The following is a 20000-nucleotide window of genomic DNA, read 5'->3' as shown; positions in this document are numbered from 1 at the left end:
GTCCAAGATGTCATTTACCAGTGCGTCCTCTTGTCAACGAACGCCCCTATGGATATACCCTAAAATCGAGACACAGAGTGAACGAGCATCATTTTTTATCAGCAGTCACCGTCAACAAATTGTGCTGAAGTAAATTAAATGTGTGAACGCGATGGCAAATAAGGCGAGAGCTGGACGAATACGTCCATGGACAGCGTCTCAAGACTTGGATGGTATGATGAACGAAATCCGCATTGCAGCAAATGCAAGAGAATTGGAGTCTAATTTAGAATCGATCGATAAAATGATAGTGATGCGTGAACCAAACACACCAGAATTTACTCAAGCTCAAAGAGAAGTGGTACTAGCGTTTAAAAAATATGTGTAGCAGTTAAAAGACACAAAAGAACCATCATCTGTCAAGAAAGAATTAGAAGGGGCGCCCGTAAAAGCGTTGGGTATCTTAGAAGAGTTGCTAACCACCCTTGCAGAGCATTCTTCCTCTTACATGTGGTGGAAGTTAGAAGGAAGAATCAAATTCTATTTTCTTGCCTTTACTCTTTGATTTAAAGGAGGAGAAAAAATTCAGGTCTGTGTACAATTTTGTCCTACAAGTGTTTTTACAATTTGTGCGTCATTGTAAAAACCTGCCAACACCTAGAAGTTACGATTCTCCAGTCTATTCTTCTTCGGATGAAACGGACGAAGAGGACGGGGACGAGCTATTTGTCGACACCCAAAACCTGCCAGAGACAGAGTGAATGACAGTCATTTTTTATGAGCAGTCACAATGAACACTTATGTGGAGTACAACCCAAAATGTGCTTGTATGATGTTGGACGAAATGTTAGAAATCATAAGTGACACTCCAGATTTAAACGATCTTTCAAGAAATGCAAGTGATGCTGAAGACTTTATTAAACTTAGGGAAAAGCACATGGAAGATGAATTAGATAAAAGGTACTTGGAAGTCATGAAAGCGCTTTTAGCTTACGTACAAGAATGTGGACGCGAAGAACGAGAGTACCAAGAAGCAGAACTAAAACGAGTAAGAGAAGAAATGAAAAAAGAAGCTGTACCAAAAACACCTTCACCTCCTACTCTGTTGGAACCTTTTCCACAACATTTAATTCGAATGACTTCAGCTGATAGATGAGTAGAAAAGTGATGTGAATTGTAAGTAAAAAATGATCCAAGTATTAAAAAATGAAAAAAATGAAGGTGTGGTTGTCACTTTAGATGATCTAAGTGTTAAAAAATGGGAAAAATGAAGGTGTAGTAGTCTCTAGAGAAAAGATATGATTGGTGGGACGTGACTTGAGTAGATGTAAAAGTGGTGAGATGAGCGAGTGTGTGCTATTCGAGTGTAGCAGACAGACGAGATGGAGACTCTTAAAAGCAGTAGCAACAGTGAAAACAGTTTGGTGATGCTTGGTGGGGGAAAGTCACCCAAGAAAATGTAGAAGGATAGAGTGCACCCTTATAAGAAAAAATAAGCCAAGAAAGCAGCCGTGGATAAACTGAAGAAATCGATTTACCTGCCAGAATTACCAGTGAAAGAACCTCCTAAACTGATACTGCCAAAGATAGTTCCGATGCGCCCATCAGAGATTCACCTGCTCAGTCCATTCCTACAGCTAAAAACCCTGAAGATGAAGAGATGGTGGAGATTGAAACGGTGGAAATCCCAGAACCCGGTGAAATTGTAGACAGCAGTGAAGGTAAATTCAGCATGGATGAGATTTTGCGCAATGTTCTCAACGATGCAAACGTGACGTATCCCTGCACCATTCACAATTCACCATGTTCTAAACGAGTCAGGGATTGGGTTCGAGTTGGGACCGCAAAGCATCTATGGATTGATTGAAGGGACAGACGAGTCATATTTACAAAGTAATTCTGAAATGCCTCACTATAACTGTTGCGTTCCTGGCTGTACAAACAGCTTTAGGAACGCTTCACATCTGCATTTCTACAGATTACCGAAAGATGAGTTTACCAGAAAGCAATACAAAGTCATTTTGAAGAATGATTCGCTAAAATTGGACTCCACAAATACTCGAATTTGCTCAGACCATTTCGAAGGTGGCGAGAAACTCAGTCGAGCTCATCTGCCGACTATATTTCCTTGGAAAAAGGCAGAAAGCACTAGACGACAGATAAAAAGAGTCATCAGCTTCGAAGAAAATCTGGCAATTCAGGAAGCAAAAAAGAAGAAGAGGGAGGAAAAGAAAGACATGGCACAAGCATCAGTGACAGTCGAACATGAGAACAATCGTGAGACACAAACATCTCTCACAGGATTGGAAATCGAAACAATGTTAAAGGAGTTGCAAAAGCTTAAAAAGGACATCAGTGAATTGACAAATGAAAAGAATCAGCTGCTGGAGAAAAATGCCACGTTGAGTGAAGAAAATGCAAACCTACTCGAGGCAAACTTAAAACTCGAGCAAGAAACAAAAAGACTAAGACACTCTCTTGAAAACTTTCGTTTCGATATTGAGAAATATAAAGACAATGCTGAAGACATTGCCTTTTATACTGGTTTACCAGACTATAATGCACTGCTGATATGTTTCGACATGGTTAAAGATGCAGCAGAGCATATTGAATATGAACATGAACGAACGCACCCAGGAATTCAGTGTGGCAGACCTTGATGTTTAACCAAGTTCCAAGAGTTTACTTTGACACTAGTGAGATTAAGGCTTGGATTGCTGGAAAAGGACCTTGCTCATTGGTTTAGTGTCTCAAGACCCCTTGTATCCAAAGTTTCAAGGGCCTGGACGAGATTTCTGAGGGGACAGTTTGAGCCACTTATTACTATTCCACCCAGGGAAGTTCTCAAACTCTACATGCCTGACATTTTCAAATCCTTCTATCCAGACTGTGTCATTATTGTGGACTGTACAGAGTTTGAGATGGAGAAACCTTCAGCACTTAATTCTCAATCTGCTTGCTACTCGTCATACAAGTCTAGAACGACGATGAAAGCCTTGCTTGGTATAACACCCAGTGGTGCTTTATGTTTTGTCAGTGAGCTATTTCCTGGTTCAACTTCTGACAAGGAAATAACAGCTCAAAGTGGACTGTTGGACAAGTTACAACCTTATGATCAAGTTATGGCAGACAAAGGGTTCAACTGCACTGATGAGCTTGCTTCTGTGGGAGCAGAACTGATTAGACCAGCATTTTTGGTTAAAGATACACAATTCTCAAAAGAAGAAACCGACCACAACAAGATTGTTGCCAGTTTGAGAGTACATGTTGAGCGATTGATGGAGAGAATAAAGAATTGGCACATCTTTGACCACCGAATTCCAATTACTCTTGCCCCCATAGCATCTGATATGTTATTTGTAGTGGCTGGACTTTCTAATTTTTACCCTCCTTTGATTAATTAAAATTTATGTGAATATAAAGCAATATTTTAATACTTAACAATGGTATGGATTTATGTTTTATTGCCTTGCATTAAAATAGCATTGATAAACTAGTGTTTGATTATGTATTATGATATTGCCATCATACCACTGGACTGTAACCAGACTGGTTATAAGTCATTACAATAATCCAAGCACACTACACATGTAGTTAGTAAATATTTTACTCAGTCAAATATGAACATAACTGTGTACAATGTATAAAAATACTGAGTTAATGTGTATAGACAAAACAGATCGCTGTTTCTTTCAAGACAAAGTTTATCTAATCTTAGCTATAGCAAATACCTATAGGGTGGTTTTTAAAAAACCTGTGAAACAATTAATACTATTTACTTTCTAATAGTGCCAGTATTAAACAATAGAAACAAAAGCATTTAAGCAGAAAAGCACTAAACATGTACAAAACTTAGTACGTGTTTCACAGGCTTTTGAAAACCATTCTACCTTCACAAATATATTGTTTACACTCTGATAGTACTAAAAAGTGTGCAACATAATTTGGGCAAACCACTAATTCCCATTAAATTTTGATTTGCCTATTTCATTGTATAGTTTTCTTAAATTACACACTTTTACTGAAATGAACACATTGATTTTGACTGTTTTAAACTGAACGAGCATTCAATTTAGGAATTCCATACTTGACTCTAGGATACACAAGTTCTGGAACAATCCAGTCATTAAAAAAGGATTCTAGCTTGGGCAAAATAGACTTCCAGCGGTCTATTGAAAAATGTACTCTTTCACAAAACAGTGAATCACAGCCTGAACCCTTTACAACAAAATCTGTCCACTTTCTTCCAGTAACAAACATTTGCTGATGGACTTGGTAGAAGTATTTGTGTTTGTCATTTAATCTCAATGCATTACTGTTCTTTTTGCAAATGCTCTTGCGTAACAATGCCTTTTCTAGTGTTTCATCCTTTGATGTCTGGACATACTTAACTTCTATAAGTCCCTCTGAATCAGAGGCTGATGGATCATGTACAAGGCCATCGGGGCTAGCACCAAGGTAACCATGTTCTTTTGAAACAAAAAACCCACATTTTGAGACTGTTATGCCTTCATCTCCTTGACTTTGCTTGAGAAGCTTGTAATCATTGATAATCTGGTCTTCCATTTTCAGTCCTTCCTCCATTGACTTACTTTGATAGGCCTTGTTGTAACCAAGTATATCTTTAATTATCTTAGTAGGGGACGTACTTTCTCTCTGTACAGCTACACGGTAACATTTTGTGGCAGTAATCCTTGGTTGTCTGTGGCGATGCCATAATTCAGTGTTTGATTGACCTCTAGTTTGTTCCTCAATATCTTGCCTTTGTAAATCATCAACCATAAGATTTCTCTTTGCTTTTTCAAACTTTTCTTTTAGCTCTTTTGCTGACACGGGATGACATTTGACTGGTGAAAGCAGAGAATCCTTTACATCCTGAAGTTTCTTTACTTCCTGAGGCAGTATATGTGTCCAAACTACAGTGTTTCCTGATACCCTCTGGTACTCCTTCATCATTTCAAAAAACCTTGACTTGTTTTCATCGCGACAAGCATTTTGGTTTGAATTTACTGGAGAGTGATGAAGCTTACGTATCTTCTTCTCTTTCGTGTAGTCGTGCTTCACAAAAGTCATCTCATTTATGGGCTGTATTGCACCTTTTCTCTTTCGTGGCACATTCCACTTGCATGGTTTGGAGGTGCATGACTCATCAGACTCATCCAGTTTTTCCCTTACTTTACAATAGTTTTCTAAAGCAAAAAGTGTTGATGCAACATGGTTACATCTCCCATCTATGCCAGCAGGGCATTTGCAGTGGGCTCTTAGCATCTTTCCAAGTGAACTAATAACTAAGTAGCATGTATAAACTTTGTCCTTTTTCATAGATGGGAGGACTTGGCTTTTGATGTAGTGCTTGCCATTTTGTTGTAGGTGGCCTATGTACAGGACATGACCAGATTTAAAAAAGTTGAATCCTTTAACAAGTGGCTTAGCAGTGGAGAGCTGCTTTTTACATTCTACACCTTCGATCATAAATCTCCACACAGTTCCAAATGATATTTTTGGTAGTGCCTTTATATCTGGTTGGAATCCTTCTTTTGGGAATGAATCCTTTACTTCAGGCTCTTGATTCTCAAGTACGCCAAGTTGAGCTTTCTTCCGTAACAAATTGACGCCGCCATCCGGATCACGCAAGTATTTAACATCAAATCCATGCTTGATGTAGTCGTGTACTCTATAAGTCAAAATTAGAGCACTCATAAGTACGAGAGGACTTTATTAAATTCGAAAATTTCGATTATATTAAATTTTTACTCTTAGGAAATTTTAATAATAATTCTGAAAAGGCATATAATTACAAATAAAGTTGTTATAAATAAAAATAACTTATTGCGTGTAAAGGTTCTTAGTTTAAAAGTTGCCAGCTTCGATACGAACCTCGACACTAAAGCTTTCTTTGTTCCCGTCCTTTTTGCACCTCTGCAAAGCAGCCACCTCTTCAACTGGACAACGCTACATTTTTCAACAGAATCCCTTGGAAGTTTTGCCCCAGGAATATCTTCCTGAGTTAGTTTAACAGTTAGTTTGGCTTTGCTCTCGCTTTCAGCCATATTGATTTGGAAAATCTGTCCCTTCAAACAATCCATAGATGCTTTGCGGTCCCAATTCGGACCCAATCCCCAACTCGTTTAGAACATGGGGAATACACCGATGGAAGCGTTAAGATCTAAAGATCCCACATCTTTAAACGTGTATTTGTGATGTGCAGAACCGAACTGCACCGTATTTACAAATCTAGTTAATTATAGCGCGTATTATTACGAGTGTAAGAAACAGGGGCATAGCTGGTACACACTAGATAAGATTAACACCATGAAATGTGAATGCGGTGTAGCCCCTTCCCTGTGTCTATCAAGATCGGAGCACAATTTTCACAAAATGTATTTGAGATGTAGAGAAAATGTGAGTGGTCTATTTACATTTTGGAGATATCATCCTAGAAAGAAAACCATGGAAATTTTAAACGGGTTGTAGGTTGACCAGTAAGACAAATGTTATTGTTACATTTTTGATAGATGAAAGAGAAGAGCAAGAGGAAGCGCATAGCCAAACTGTATTATGGGTAGCGCAATTGAGTGGACCCAAGTGTTAAAGTCTTTCCATTCAAATTGATCCTTAAAAATTTTTTTTCTTATATTTGTAGCATTCCTTTCCAAGGAGGTCATTTTTGACATAGCGCATCTGTGTGGAATAGTGAAATTTAAGTTATTATTGTAAAGACTTGGAGTGAGAGCTAAAGAATTAGATTTTATCCAGCGAGATTTAGAATTGATGGAATACTATGCTGAAAAATAAAAAGTGCGTGTGTCAATACTCGGTTGTCATTTTTGTGTGTATGTGTCACCAGCCTACGCGATGTGGACGTATTGCCATTATCGTTGCGTGGATTATTTAGGCAAAAAAATCGAGCGCATGATTGAATTTCCCCAAGTTAAAGTACATTTTGCGTGGATACCTGAAGGAACCGAATTGGAATTGTTTCTTTACATTGTGTGCCCTGATTCTTATGTGTCACAGCGCATTTTTCATCTCATGTGTTTCACGAGAACGTATCGTGGGAGATATAGCTACAAGATATATCGTCAATTGTACAATAGGTATTTTGGGTCTTCCTGGATTGTCTACTCTTGTATAAAATTGTGGTGTCGTTTAGGAATGTTACGAATGATTGGCAAGATAGGATGGTTAAAAAAGAAAGAGCCCTGACCGACTACGAAACCCCAGGAGTTGTAGGCAGTTTAGGAGGTGTAGCCGCCTATGCTCGAGCTGCAAAAATCCCCGTCAAACAAGCACGGGAACTATTAGAAAAAAAACTCTCGTATACGTTACACAAACCGTTACATCGACACGGGTTGAGTGCCCCGGTGGTGGTGTTTAATATCAACCATCAATGGGTGGCAGATTGGATTCATGTGATGAAATTATAATCTCAAAACCGCGGGTATTGATATATTTTGGTGGTAGTGGATGTCTTATCAAAAAGGGCCTGGGTCGAGCCCATCAAGAAAAAGACTGGAAAAAACGTGACGGAAGCGTATAAGAAAATTCTATCGCGAACTGGTTCGGATCCGGAGCGCGCGGGACAGGAACAGGACCAGGAGATGCAGAAAAAAACCGATGAATGCGTCAACAAGTATGCCAACATGTCCGAGGCTGAATTTGAAGGGCACATGTATAAAGTATTGACCAAAGCTGTCAAACAACAAGAAGAGGAAGAGGAAGCCAAGATTCGCTTGTCAAATTTTTGGTGGAAAAAGTGCGAGAAACCGAAGCGACCCTAGAACCCATCAAAATGTCAGTAAATATACTGTTAAAAAAAAAACAAGAGATAGGCATGTTTTAAATAAAAAACGTTGTTTAATATATATACATGGTCTATTTACATGGTGTGTGTCCATCTGCCCACTGAAAATTTGGATCTATGTACAAATTTGATTTGACTTGAGTGATTATGTGCTGACATTCCTCGAGTTCTTCTATGACATTGTTTTTTAACACTTGAAAATTTAATTGTTTTTTTACCTCAGACGTTTAGTGAAAACCCTTTTACTTTTGTACATACATGCCCGAGAGGAGTTTGATACCCATAATTCTTAGCACCGGCACTGACAAACTCCTCCATCCAGTCTCCCTCGTCTAACTCGTTTGTCATCTCTCCTAAATGATCGCCAAGGAGGATTTCAGGGTCTCCAGGCTTCCATCTAGAGACCACCGAGTCCGTGTCATAATAGAGAACTTGCTGCTCTACTCTTTCCAACGACTCATACAATTTTAAGCAGGCCATGGCTGTGGTAAAGGCAGCAATAAAAACGTTGGTCGTCATTCCTTTGATAAGGTCGGAGGTGTGACCCCAGGACACTACTTCCACAATTTCTGGTGACAAAAATTCGAATCTCTTGTACCTCGACTAATGGGTCATCGAGTAGTTCTAACAAATGGCAGGCTTCACTCAATTGGGTGGTGGTAGATTTGTTTGTTTGCTGTCCAAATTTTCCCCAAAATGAATTCAGCATGAGTTTGGCGACGGCTTTCGTCCGGGACTTTTAGCAATTTTTGACGGATCCAACTCGATTCCTTCTTTTTGGCGGTATTCCTGTACATATCAGGCATGTTATGCTTCGTTGTGATACCACGATGGGTATCCTGCACTTTCCTGTTTAATCTTGAGCCATGTCTTGACATACGCACAAACAACCCTTCCTCCAATTCCTCAAAATGCCTCACTTCATGTATGCGTGGGACTCTGTACCCGAAGGCAATGGCTTTATTTAGCCCAGGGGAACACCATGTACCTCTCAAACACTGCTCGCTGTCTGTATGGGAACATATAAAAGATCTTGCCAGCATAGGTTTGATGCTTTCTTCTTCCACGCACTTGGCGCAAAAGGGGAAGGTCAACTTGTACGAACCAGAACTCATTTTGTGTCTGTACGGCAAGACGGAATGAAACAGCTCGGCGAGAGGTAGCACATCGACTTTTAGGAGGCCATTGTAGACCGAAGGATCTTGGTTTTCTGGTTCGTACAAGATGATGGGATGACCCAGGGGATATAGCCCATTTTTATTTACCCCTGGACATTCGCTGGTCACATCAACGAAACGAATCTGCTTGACGTCAGTCATGCGATGATGAAGCACCATGGCCCCAGGTCTCGCTCCAAAGAATGCATTGCATGGCTCTAGCTGGGACACCAAATTTAAATTCTTGACAAAATGGCGGCACTCTTCATCTTGCTTTTTTTAGTGCCTCAAAATCGCATTCCCACATCTTGCTGACGGTATAGCCAGCATCACGCAACCCTTTGACTTTTTGCTCTGTGCATCTTCATAATGCTTCCACTGTAAGACCCATAGCATTGTGCGGTACTTGTTTTCAACAAGGGAAGCAGGTACGACAGCCATGAAATTAACAGCCTTGAAACTCAAAACGTGCGCGACTGTTCGTCATATCCATCGACGTGATGTGTGTGACCAGCTAGGTGAATGCTCATTTCTCCACCATTGCTTGCGTGATGGATGTGAATTCCACGCTGCCTCTCCTCCCACAACAACCATTCTAACGATTTCAAAGAATGTATGGGCCGCGAACCATGCCAGCCACTACACGGCTCCAAAGCAATACTTTCCTCTTCCATCACCCGTTTTCACCAGTAATGATTACATGCCTGTGCAATCGTGACGCATTTTTTAAATGGATCAAGCCCCGCCACCGCACGAAATTCAGCCACAAATTTCTGACACCCCGCTTTCAATAATTTGACATCTGACCCACAATACTCTCAATCAGTTCGCATTTTAGATCGTAGACCTACTGACGGGAAGGTTCTTCTTGATACCAATCTTAAAATACTGACATTTTCTTTTCGGACATGGATTCGGGATCAAAGTATTTTCTGTCAGGTAAGGCACCCACATAATTGGCATTTTCAGGAGTGTGAAAGGTATGCGGAAAGAAGCCTTTCTTGATTTCTGCTACTCCAAACGTACTAGAAAATTCTGCCAGCGACGATGGGATGAAGCAGAAGGAATCTTTAAATTGTACTCTCTGACATAGGAAAGAGACAGCTGTTTTGTACCGTTAGGTATCGTGAAATCAAATTTTCTATGTTCTTGGAGGAGCTGCGCCTGTAAAAAGACACTATCGTAACCTTTCAAATTATGAAATATGCAGATGACATCGCGACTGTCTTCTTTGGGAATGGGTTGAGCAGCAGTGCCATAGATGAGGGAATCTAGAAAATCTAAGAATTCCGCAGTGCATTGTGGGCCTTAGAATGTGTGACGCTCGTCCAAGTCTCCCGTTTCGGCGCGGACTAAGATGGGAGTATGAGTACCATCGGGTTGGATGATAGCTTTAAAATCCGCATACACAAAAATGGGCGGTTCGACATATGGGCTGACATGAGGATTTTTCTTTTTCTGTTTTTTTTTTGAAGAGGGAAGCTGGTTTTTTGATGGGGAGATCTTCCTCGTCCACGCTCTGAATGTAACATTTGTGAGTAGCTAAATCGACCTCTTCTCTGCATGCACGGCATCAGGCAGTATAACATTAGTGAGGGTCGTCGGATGACGTGTACTCTTTACAGCAATCAGGGCAGCGAATCCACCTCTTGCAAATTCCCTGAGCGTGATGAAAAGCCACACATCGATCATCGTAAAAGTGCCGATGGCAGTGCATACAATAGACGGTAGGTTGATGGGATTTAGCGCCACACGCCACTTGCTTACACGATTTACATCGGCGTCCATCGCAGGGTTGATTGCGAAAATCTTCGTGGTCATAACCGCGATTACACATGTCACAGAAATATGATTTTCCTAGGAAGGCTTGAAAGGAAGTACAACCATGATAACACCCCATGTCAGAGTTGCCCACAGGAGGGATGTACAACAAACGCACGATGTGTAGTGGGGGTTCTGTGACTTGCCCTTCAAAGAGCACGCCATAAGGATAACAGGCTGTGATGACTTTTATTTGGTACTTTGGAGCCAAATAAGCTTGAAACGCTACCAATTCTGTCTTCCCACAGGGGCCTTCAGGTACATTTGCTTCACGATGTAAATATTTGGCATATCTCGTGAGTGTTTCAGTGGGTTGATGGATATTTCGAAAATACCTTTTTGCCTCTTGGTCAGCGGGATTTGCGTCGCACGCTGATTTCATGAGCCAAATGGCTTGATCGCAACACAGGTTGTCCTTGCTAGACACTTCCAACACACTTTTGCGGTCAGCCAGCACCGTCGCAAGTTTTTTACGGCCTAACCACCTTTCCCACTTTCCCCCCCAAATTGTCATCACTATTCCCATGAGCCACCAGTGTTACGTCGACATCAAAAGGATCGTCGGTCTCGAACGATTCGTTTGAGTTGAGCTAGTTGGCTAGCACCTGCAAATATGCTCGCCAGCAGTCACTCCCATGACACACTTCATCCACACGGAAATGCGAGGACTAGAGAGGATGTTGAAATCGAGGCGCAGAAAAATTAAAGAGGACCTGATCCTCGCCCCGGAACCCACGCAGCCATCGCCTACCTGCATCTTCAACAATCTGAGCCGCCACTCATGCCACAGCCTACGTGATTTCATGGCCCAGATTATCGCCCGCCCTTGCCTCCCGCACTTGCTTTTTTTTTGGTACGAACACGCTGCTTTAACATCGTGTTCTTAAACTTTTGCAGCTCTCCGATAGTGGCCACTTCAAAATTAAAAAGGGGCGTACCTTCTTTTTCCATGCAAAGAAGCTCTTCATTGCTGACATCCTCTAAAAAATCATCCTCATACAGCTCCATCATCCTCGCAAGCTCACCATCACTCACATTGTCCTCCCACCAACCTTGACTCCACACTCTTTTTCCTCCAGCCATTTTTCTTTCTTTCTTTCTCTCTTACAGATTTTTCCCGCCACTACTATACTCCAACACAATCTCTACCAACTGTGAACTTGGCGGGAATTAGTACTCATTATATAAAATGAGAGACAATAGCATTTTTTCGGTGGCGCCATACCAGGCAATTTTTGGGTGCACCGTCACCTTACCTAATTGAAATTCTTTTCACTTGTATTTCTGATACGTGCTTCCATTCATTTTTTATTATTATAACAGGTGATTTCATTTTACCTTTTTTTGCAGTAGTTGTTGAGGAGCCAAAGAGTTAAGACATGCACCAAAAAATGTAGTCATAGTATTTTCTTCGACTGTTTTTTACTCCGGCAGAAAGGAAGAAATTATGGCAAGCCGCTATTCTCGGAGATTAAGAGACGAAGAGCCTGAGAAAGATGGCAATTCCCACGCCTGTTTCATTTGTTTAATACAAATCACTGTGAATTTGGTGCAGGCCACCGTGACACCATGCTGTAGCCGTAGAATACACAGATGTTGCCTGCAAGAGCATCGTTCCACCGCCCATAACTGTGGCCATTGCAGGCGTCCTTTCCCAGCTCGACAAAGGGTAGAGCAAATCAACTGGCCTTTTGAACAACTTGAAGAGGAAGAAGAAAATCCTGTACCACGATTTGGTAACATTCCCCGACCATTAAGTGCTGATCACACCCAATTAAGACATCAAGCTGTAAGTGAATTAAGAGCCTTGCTGGAACCAGGTGCTTTGGAGGCTAGAATTCGCGAGGTAAGAATCTTTTTAAGAAAACTCTTTTATTTTTGCATTCTTGTAATATTATGTTTGTGTATTTAGATTTATAGTAATAACCAAGAACACTTCCATCAAGCTCTCTGGCATGTCCAATTTGTGATTACCGTTTTACAACGTATGTTATATATATTAAACCATCCTATTGCCTTTAGAGACACATGCATCTTACTGGCAGAAATATATGTACCTCCTAATTTTAATCGATTGTTTTTACGCTATATTTACACGCATGACTTTGATGTGTATGAATGACTATTTACAAGATCTTTTTCAGTCTTACATTTTTTAAATTTTTTTCGTGATATATTTTTTGGTCGTGGATACCCTCTGAGTCTTTTTTTTAACACACTCATGAGATACCCAATTCACCCACTGACGCGTTTTCACTTCCACATGTATTATCGACGGCGTTAATTTTCGATCTGTTTTTTTCTTAGATTCACGGCCAGCGATGGTTTATACACCCTGTACAAATACAATACGAGAGTTACTTTGATTTCTATTTTGTTTTACATCGCATTTGTGTTGAATTGAGTGCTGAATTATCTCGCCAAAATGATTATGTTTGTGTTTTTGTGTATTGTATTTCTCGTCCATTTAATGCAAAGTTTAAAGTATTTTTACAACATTTTTCACATTCAGTTCTTTCATTCAACGATATGTAAAGGTGCACCGAGACTTTCCATATATCCGACAAGAAGGAGATAGTGTTATTATCGGTACAGGTGAAATAAGAGGATGTTCGTGTACTGTGATATTAAGACCGTTTCCGTTTTATTTACTTACATAGATTGGATTTGACACAACACTTGGAAGTGAGTGGGAGTTGATTTTATTTTACCAACATTATTTTTGGAACATAAAAATAGATTTGTCATTTCATTTAGAAAAATATATCTGCGTATATGTTTCGTTCTGGGATGTTTTCGTCATGGGGGAAATTATTCTTCCCTTATCGCACATTATCCATTTTTTCAGTAGTCGTTTAAAACAACCTTATTTTCACTGCTCATGTACTTTTGGTGGATTGGGTCACTCAGTAGTGAAAATTTGTAGATATACTCAAATTTAATTCAGTGTGAGACACTATAGTGATCAGATTTTTTTACTCTTTTTACATTGGCGTTGTGTCACCGGTTTTTTGAAGAATCGCATGCTATCACGTTTTTGCATTTATTTTTTTCACAAATTAAACATGATCTTACGTGGGAATTAGATTCTTGGATGTGCGTTTATGTTCCATTGTTAAAACTTTTGGACTTGACAGAATCAGTTCGTATATTGGCACACACTGTTTATTTTTTAATAATGTAGCAAAACACTTTTGTTCACTCTTTGTAATTTTTTAAATGATTACGAGATTTAAATTTTAAATAGGAACAACCATTTTAGGTGATCGATTTTTTTATTTTTGTCAATAGGTATATCAAGACATGCTAAATCCCCATCTTTATCAACCGATAAGATCAGCTACTTTTTTAATTTATGATTTTTTACTTGTGCACGAAACAGAGCGAATCTTAATTAATCTCGATAATCACGAATTATTTCGGACTCTTCATTCTTTGTATTTTTTTAATTTGATTCCGAGGTGCCAGGTTCATTGGTTTTCTTTAAATGCATTTGAAAATAATTATCATTTAGTGGCACGTACAATTTTAGAGACAGAAGATATTCTTTCTTTTTATATAAAAATCGAGTCATTTTTTTTATCTTTTCAATTTTAGGTTTTTGATTCACCTCCTATAAATTTTCAAGAAACTCCTGTTTACGAATCTGTTGATATGGCATTATTCTTTCTGTACGATTATATTCAGGAACTCGATTTTTCTCATCTTATTGTCATTTCAAGTATAGATGTATACGAATCTTTGCACACAGTATATTTACATAGACATCAATTTAATTTAGATGTAAGAGTGCAAATGATGTACCCGCAAAATTACGAGGGGTATAGACATCTCGTAGATTTTAGAGTAGGAGAAATTGCCATGATGACTATTCATGAAAGATTTCCTTGGATTGAAATTTTTTTTTCTTAGACTCCCAACAGATTTCATTATGAGGTGAAAGCCTATAGATTTTTTTTACAAAGACTGCTTTTTTATCATACTTCCATTTTGCCGTGCTTTAGACTATTTCTATTTGATGAGGATCGATCTGATTTATTTAACGAGTTAAATTTTTTATTCGACATTTCTTCTTACCAAGTGTCACATTCACCTTTTGCACTCTTACCTGATAGAATCATTTTTTTTATGTGGGCAGTGCCGAGTATAGTGTGAATCACACTAAAAGACTTATTATTTGGCACGCTTATTTTGTACATCGTTCTCAATAAAAAAGCCAACGCACGTATAAAAAAGCCAACGCACGTATAAAAAAGCCAACGCACGTATAAAAAAGCCAACGCACGTATAAAAAAGCCAACGCACATATAAAAACTGTGTCTTATTTTCATCTCCCTCCACTCTGTGATAATAAGACAGAGAGAGAGAGAGAGAGAGAGAGAGAGAGAGAATCACAATCCGGATGGGTGATTTTTTCCTCCTGTTACCTTCCCACGATCAAAGTCTCTAGTATTTTGCCAACAATACCTGCAGCTCGTGGACCAATAGACTCAACCCACCCCTTCAATTACAGGGAACTTATTGAGTGGTCTTAGCAGGAATTTCCATGCCTGATGAAAATATTTTGATGCATTATCTGGCGGGATTACACAGTAACGATGTCATTGCACGCATGAAAGAATGGTCTATTCGGAGGATGATGATAAATTTCCTTTCCGGAATGGCGGCGGAAGACAGGAAGAATTCATCAAAATATAAATAACAAAAAAAACATCTTAAAAAACCTATATCAAGCTTTACATTGACCACTTTTCTCTCATACGCATGCGTAAAGTTCTTGAACATGCGCAGACATGACAACTGACATCACCTTTTCACCTTCCACATGGATCAAATTCAACAACTCATTTCATATATATACCCAAACCAACTCTTACCACTAATAACTACTTTGGCTACTCCATACTTGCGCGCGTGAAAGAATGGTCTATTCGGAGGATGATGACAAATTTCTAACTTATCATACGGACATTGAAATGCTTCGTCTTTGCAAGCACGTGGTTGAGACGGCTGACGATTTTTTTTGTTGCATGGTCAAAGAGTCTCCAAATTTATTTTTACAACAATTTCCCGATTGGAAAATTCTTACAGCGAATAAAAACGGCGCCAATTCACAATTTCGGTTTGCATCTGATAGAGATCAACAAACAGTCAAAATTAACACTGACGCCATTCCCTTGAGTACGAGTTCAGCTGAAATTCTAAAGCGATGTCACTTGTTTCTACGAAAAGAATTGTGTATTCTCATGGGATGGATGTACGTGTATAAAGATCAGAATGATAACTTATATCAATGCGGGTCTAATTTAATGGTGCAAAAACACGGCGATAGATATACTGAAAATAGATCGGGAGTAGCCCACCACCCTAGAAGAAATCAAATCGAATCGATCAATGGCTTATTTTAATTTTACATGCACGAGGTGAATTGGACATTTACAAACACCATAGATTCATGTTACAAAAATAAAAAAAGTTCAAGACTTATTTACGTGCATTCCGATTTAGTCGATCCAAACAATATAGGAGATAAAGTCACTAATTATCGAAAACTCGCCACGTACACTCCGACACTCAAAGGATACGATTATTATGTGCCTTCATATGGCACGCCTTTCCAGTTAATATTCAAACAACCTTAATATACCATACATCCATTACATTTCTTTGTCATATTTTTTATCTGCTGTATATTTTTTATTTTACTTCTTTATTTTCCATTTTCCTTCTATATACTTGAAAATCTCTTCGTATCAATTCACATATACGTGTTTAGCTCATCTATTTTCTATTTTTTTTCGTCATTTTATATGCGTTCTATTTTTTTTATATTTATTCCATATGTTTTTTTTCCTTCCGAGTGGGAGTTATTTTCTTTCTAATTAGTATGCAAACGTCATCACATGACCGTGATGCACTTTTCCGGCAATTTTAAAAGCAAAATGGCGGATGAAACTTTAAGAGGTGGCAACGAGAGAGGCCTTTACAACTTTGTAGAGTCTCTTCGTAACCTGTTGATTGGTACTCAAAATTTGAACACACAAGATGTCTCTGTTGATTACTTTGAACGAGTTAACGTGCGTCTGGAAGATGCAATTTTAACTTTACAGTTGCTGTTGCATAGTGTATGGCAAGGTGAGGACTCTGTCCTTCAAGATTTCAAGACAATAATGGAAGCTGTTTTGACAAAAGTACGCTTTGTTTTTCGTGCAATGACAAAATATGAGGAAAGAAATTCCGTTGAAGCAAAGATATCAAATTAATTCGCTTGTCCTACCACTAAACAAACAAGTGCAGGAAGACCAGTAATTGTCATCGAAAGAGAACAAATCGAATTCTTACGTGAACTGCATTTCTCCTGGGTAAAAATCGCTAGTTTCTCAGGTATCAGTGACAGTACTTTACATCAAAGACAGGAATTAAATTGAGATGATGACAGCGCAAACTGGACTGCATTGTCAGTATGCAGTAATTTACAGACTGAGGTTATCTATACTAGTAGCTTATTTGGTTTAAGCTTATTATCAATGTGTTTGGATAAGGATGATATAGTCTAGGGTAAAATAAATCTTAGAAGCCATACCCTTGGTCAAAATATTTTAGGTTCCCCTAAGTCCCATCTCACACAATGATGTACGATACTTCAAACTTTGTAAGTAAACGTTAGCTAGAACTTCTTTTCAGATTCTCAGCTTGAAGACGCTGTCAAAGAAATTAGAAGCATTACTCCAAACATTGGACAACGAAGATTGCTCGGAGCTCTCCGCGCCAGGGGATTTCAAATCCAGTGATGGAGGGTTCATTACTGTCTTAGTAAACAAGACCCGCTTGAGACAGCACTTCGCTGGAGTACTCCAGTTTACTGTCGGAAGTACTCTGTACCAACGCCAAATGCTTTGTGGCACATAGACGGAAACCACAAGCTCACCAGGTACAGGTTTGTTGTGCACTGCTGTGTTGATGGGTATTCAAGGGTTATTGTATATGCCACCCTAACTGATAACAACTGAGCAGATACAGTGTTGGAGCTCTTCATCAAGGGAGTACAAGAGTTTGGCTTACCTTCAAGAGTAAGAAGCGATCATGGACTGGAAAATGTTGGAGTGGCAAAGTACATGTTGGAAAATAGAGGACTAAACAGAGGAAGTATCATAACTGGAAACTCTATCCACAACTGCCCTGTTGAGCGCGCTCACAAGGATGTTTACACTGGTGTCCTTTGCCACTTTGCCAACATCTTTAGTGGAATGGAAGACATGGGTCTTCTTGAACCGTTAAATGAAGTACATTTATTTTCATTGCACTTTGTCTACATACCAAGGATAAATAGGGCATTGCAACACTTCAATAGTCAATGGAACAATCACCCTGTCTCTAGTGAACATCAATTATCTCCCCTACAAATTTTTGCCTCTGGGATTTTGGAAAACATGTACTCTGGATACTCTGGAGTTGAGAGTATTCTACATCCAATTGAAATTCCATTGTATGGGTTTAATCCAGATGGACCTGTCCCGTTAGACGACGACAATTACCAGGTCTCAATACCAGCTGTTGATGTTGATCGTGCATCATATGTATCTAATACCGCAGTACAAAATATATGAACTTCATATATTTCATATTATCTCATTTATCACTTTCACGGGTTTATTACGAATCAACTTAACGGCCTGCTCCCAGTTGGCTTGTTAGCTCAATTGGTAGAGCCCTGCACTAGTATCGCAGAGGTCAATGGTTCGAATCCCGTACAGGCCTGATTTTTTTCAGGTCTGATTTTCACTATTGCTTAAATAGCGCTATCTACTGTGAGAATCGTGCATCATATGTACAAAAGGTATGTCGTACGTTTCGTCTAACAAGGCCACCGTGTTGTAATTTCTATCAATCGACCATTTAGTTCCAATTTTTCGTACGTCCAAATTAGGTCCGGGTCGCGTTACTTTATCATTGACTATCGATTGTCCACTTACTCCTGTGCAAGTCACCTGGGATTTTTGCGTCCATCCGGTAAGTTCACACAATCCTTTAGCTATTTCAATATACATTTGTCGCCGAATTGTAAAATCTGTCATTTGATCGCGATCGATATTTATCGTATCTATTTCGATGGTACCTCTCTGACGGTCGACAATTGTATCAAATTGAGCTTTTTCACCATTGGAAAAATACTCTCGTAAATGGGATGGACGATAAGTAAAATGAAGATATTCTTCTTTTAAAAGCACTTCTGACACGTCAAACGATGTATCCAGCTTATAAAATCTGATGTCTGCATAGGTGACTGAATGCGTTATCACTTGTCTGTCGGTAGGAGAAAGAGTAATGCGACAAGTGGATAATAGCACGTCGGAATTTTGAAGCGTCTCCAGTTATTTTTGTAACTCACCATTTGATTCTCTTATTTTTCGCGTGGGCACGCTAAGACTCGATAATCCCACTTGCCAAGTCCCTTCCAATCAAATCGTTCGGTCCAAACGATTTTTCCACAAGTGGTTTGAACTTTCCGGATATTACTTTTTCATGCATCGTTACTTGATAATGTTAAATAAAATTCCCACAGGGAATTATCCTCCACTTCCATCTTGATTTGGGTTTTCAAATTGTTTTAAATGCTCTTTATAGGCTCGCACTCTTAAAATCCAAAATACTGCAGATTCTTCATGCGACTTTGTCGGATTAATCGCATCATACGGTTTATCTTTATGCATTTCCCAGAGAAGATCTTCATACTCCTGCTTTTTCTTCTCCTTTTCTATCCTCAACTGCTCTAATCGATCTGTTTCCATGCTGTGTGTGTGTGCGCAGATCTTTATACTCCTGCTGAATCTTTTCCTTTTCTAACCACAACCGCTCTAATCGTTCTGCTCGCTCTTGCTCTGTCTCCATGTCGAGTAAAACCTCAAATGATATTCTAGTTGGAAAGTTCAGCTTCTTTATCCCAATCATGACTGTCAAATATGTGCTCCACGTAATTATAGATAGATTTCATGATTTCGTTTCTATGCCATTGAAATGTCTCGTCATTCGTAAATTGCTGGTTTGGATATGTTTCCTTTGAATATCTTACCGCCTTATCGAAATTATACGGTTTCATATAAGCGCGAGCGTGACGCATCATTCTTCGTGAAGAATCTTTGTCGGCAAACGACATGATATCCAAAATACTCTTAATTTCCAACACAGATACTTTTGGATTGTCCACAATGTAATGGCGTCTATCTACCACATTCATAGCC

At 39.3% G+C, this 20000-nt stretch overlaps 3 protein-coding genes and 1 pseudogene across 3 annotated transcripts; 3 read left to right on the top strand and 1 right to left on the bottom strand.

The window, feature by feature from the left end:
* The first annotated feature begins 1776 nt into the window (after positions 1-1776).
* LOC148730449 (uncharacterized) lies at positions 1777-3969 on the top strand. Its single transcript, XM_088759480.1, has one exon. It carries the CDS (start codon positions 1884-1886, stop codon positions 2637-2639), a length of 756 nt encoding a protein of 251 aa, XP_088615606.1. The 5' UTR covers positions 1777-1883; the 3' UTR covers positions 2640-3969.
* Positions 2835-3383, top strand: LOC148730450 (uncharacterized). The gene has a single exon (XM_088761801.1). The coding sequence runs from the start codon at positions 2835-2837 to the stop codon at positions 3381-3383; it is 549 nt and encodes a 182-aa protein (XP_088617927.1).
* Positions 3569-6103, bottom strand: LOC148730448 (uncharacterized). Its single transcript, XM_088759485.1, has 2 exons — positions 5857-6103; positions 3569-5653 (listed from the first exon to the last, which is right to left on the bottom strand). Exons 1-2 carry the CDS (start codon positions 6063-6065, stop codon positions 4030-4032), a joined length of 1833 nt encoding a protein of 610 aa, XP_088615611.1. The 5' UTR covers positions 6066-6103; the 3' UTR covers positions 3569-4029.
* A 10600-nt stretch (positions 6104-16703) lies between these two features.
* Positions 16704-20000, top strand: part of LOC148730447 (uncharacterized) — a 7276-nt pseudogene continuing 3979 nt past the window's right edge.

This window comes from Stylophora pistillata, chromosome 5 (genome assembly GCF_964205215.1).
Source record: "Stylophora pistillata chromosome 5, jaStyPist1.2, whole genome shotgun sequence".
NCBI classification, from domain to species: Eukaryota; Metazoa; Cnidaria; class Anthozoa; order Scleractinia; family Pocilloporidae; genus Stylophora; species Stylophora pistillata.
This window is presented reverse-complemented; position numbering and strand designations above follow the sequence as displayed.

What these genes read in the sequence shown, in the direction of transcription:
- LOC148730450 (XM_088761801.1), top strand. Translation starts at nt 2,835, where the DNA reads ATGCCTGACATTTTCAAATCCTTCTATCCAGACTGTGTCATTATTGTG.
- LOC148730448 (XM_088759485.1), bottom strand. Translation starts at nt 6,065, where the DNA reads ATGGATTGTTTGAAGGGACAGATTTTCCAAATCAATATGGCTGAAAGC. An exon ending in AAGAAAGCTTTAGTGTCGAG is followed by an intron (nt 5,654 to 5,856) that starts GTTCGTATCGAA and finishes TTTGACTTATAG; the next exon opens with AGTACACGACTACATCAAGC.
- LOC148730449 (XM_088759480.1), top strand. Translation starts at nt 1,884, where the DNA reads ATGCCTCACTATAACTGTTGCGTTCCTGGCTGTACAAACAGCTTTAGG.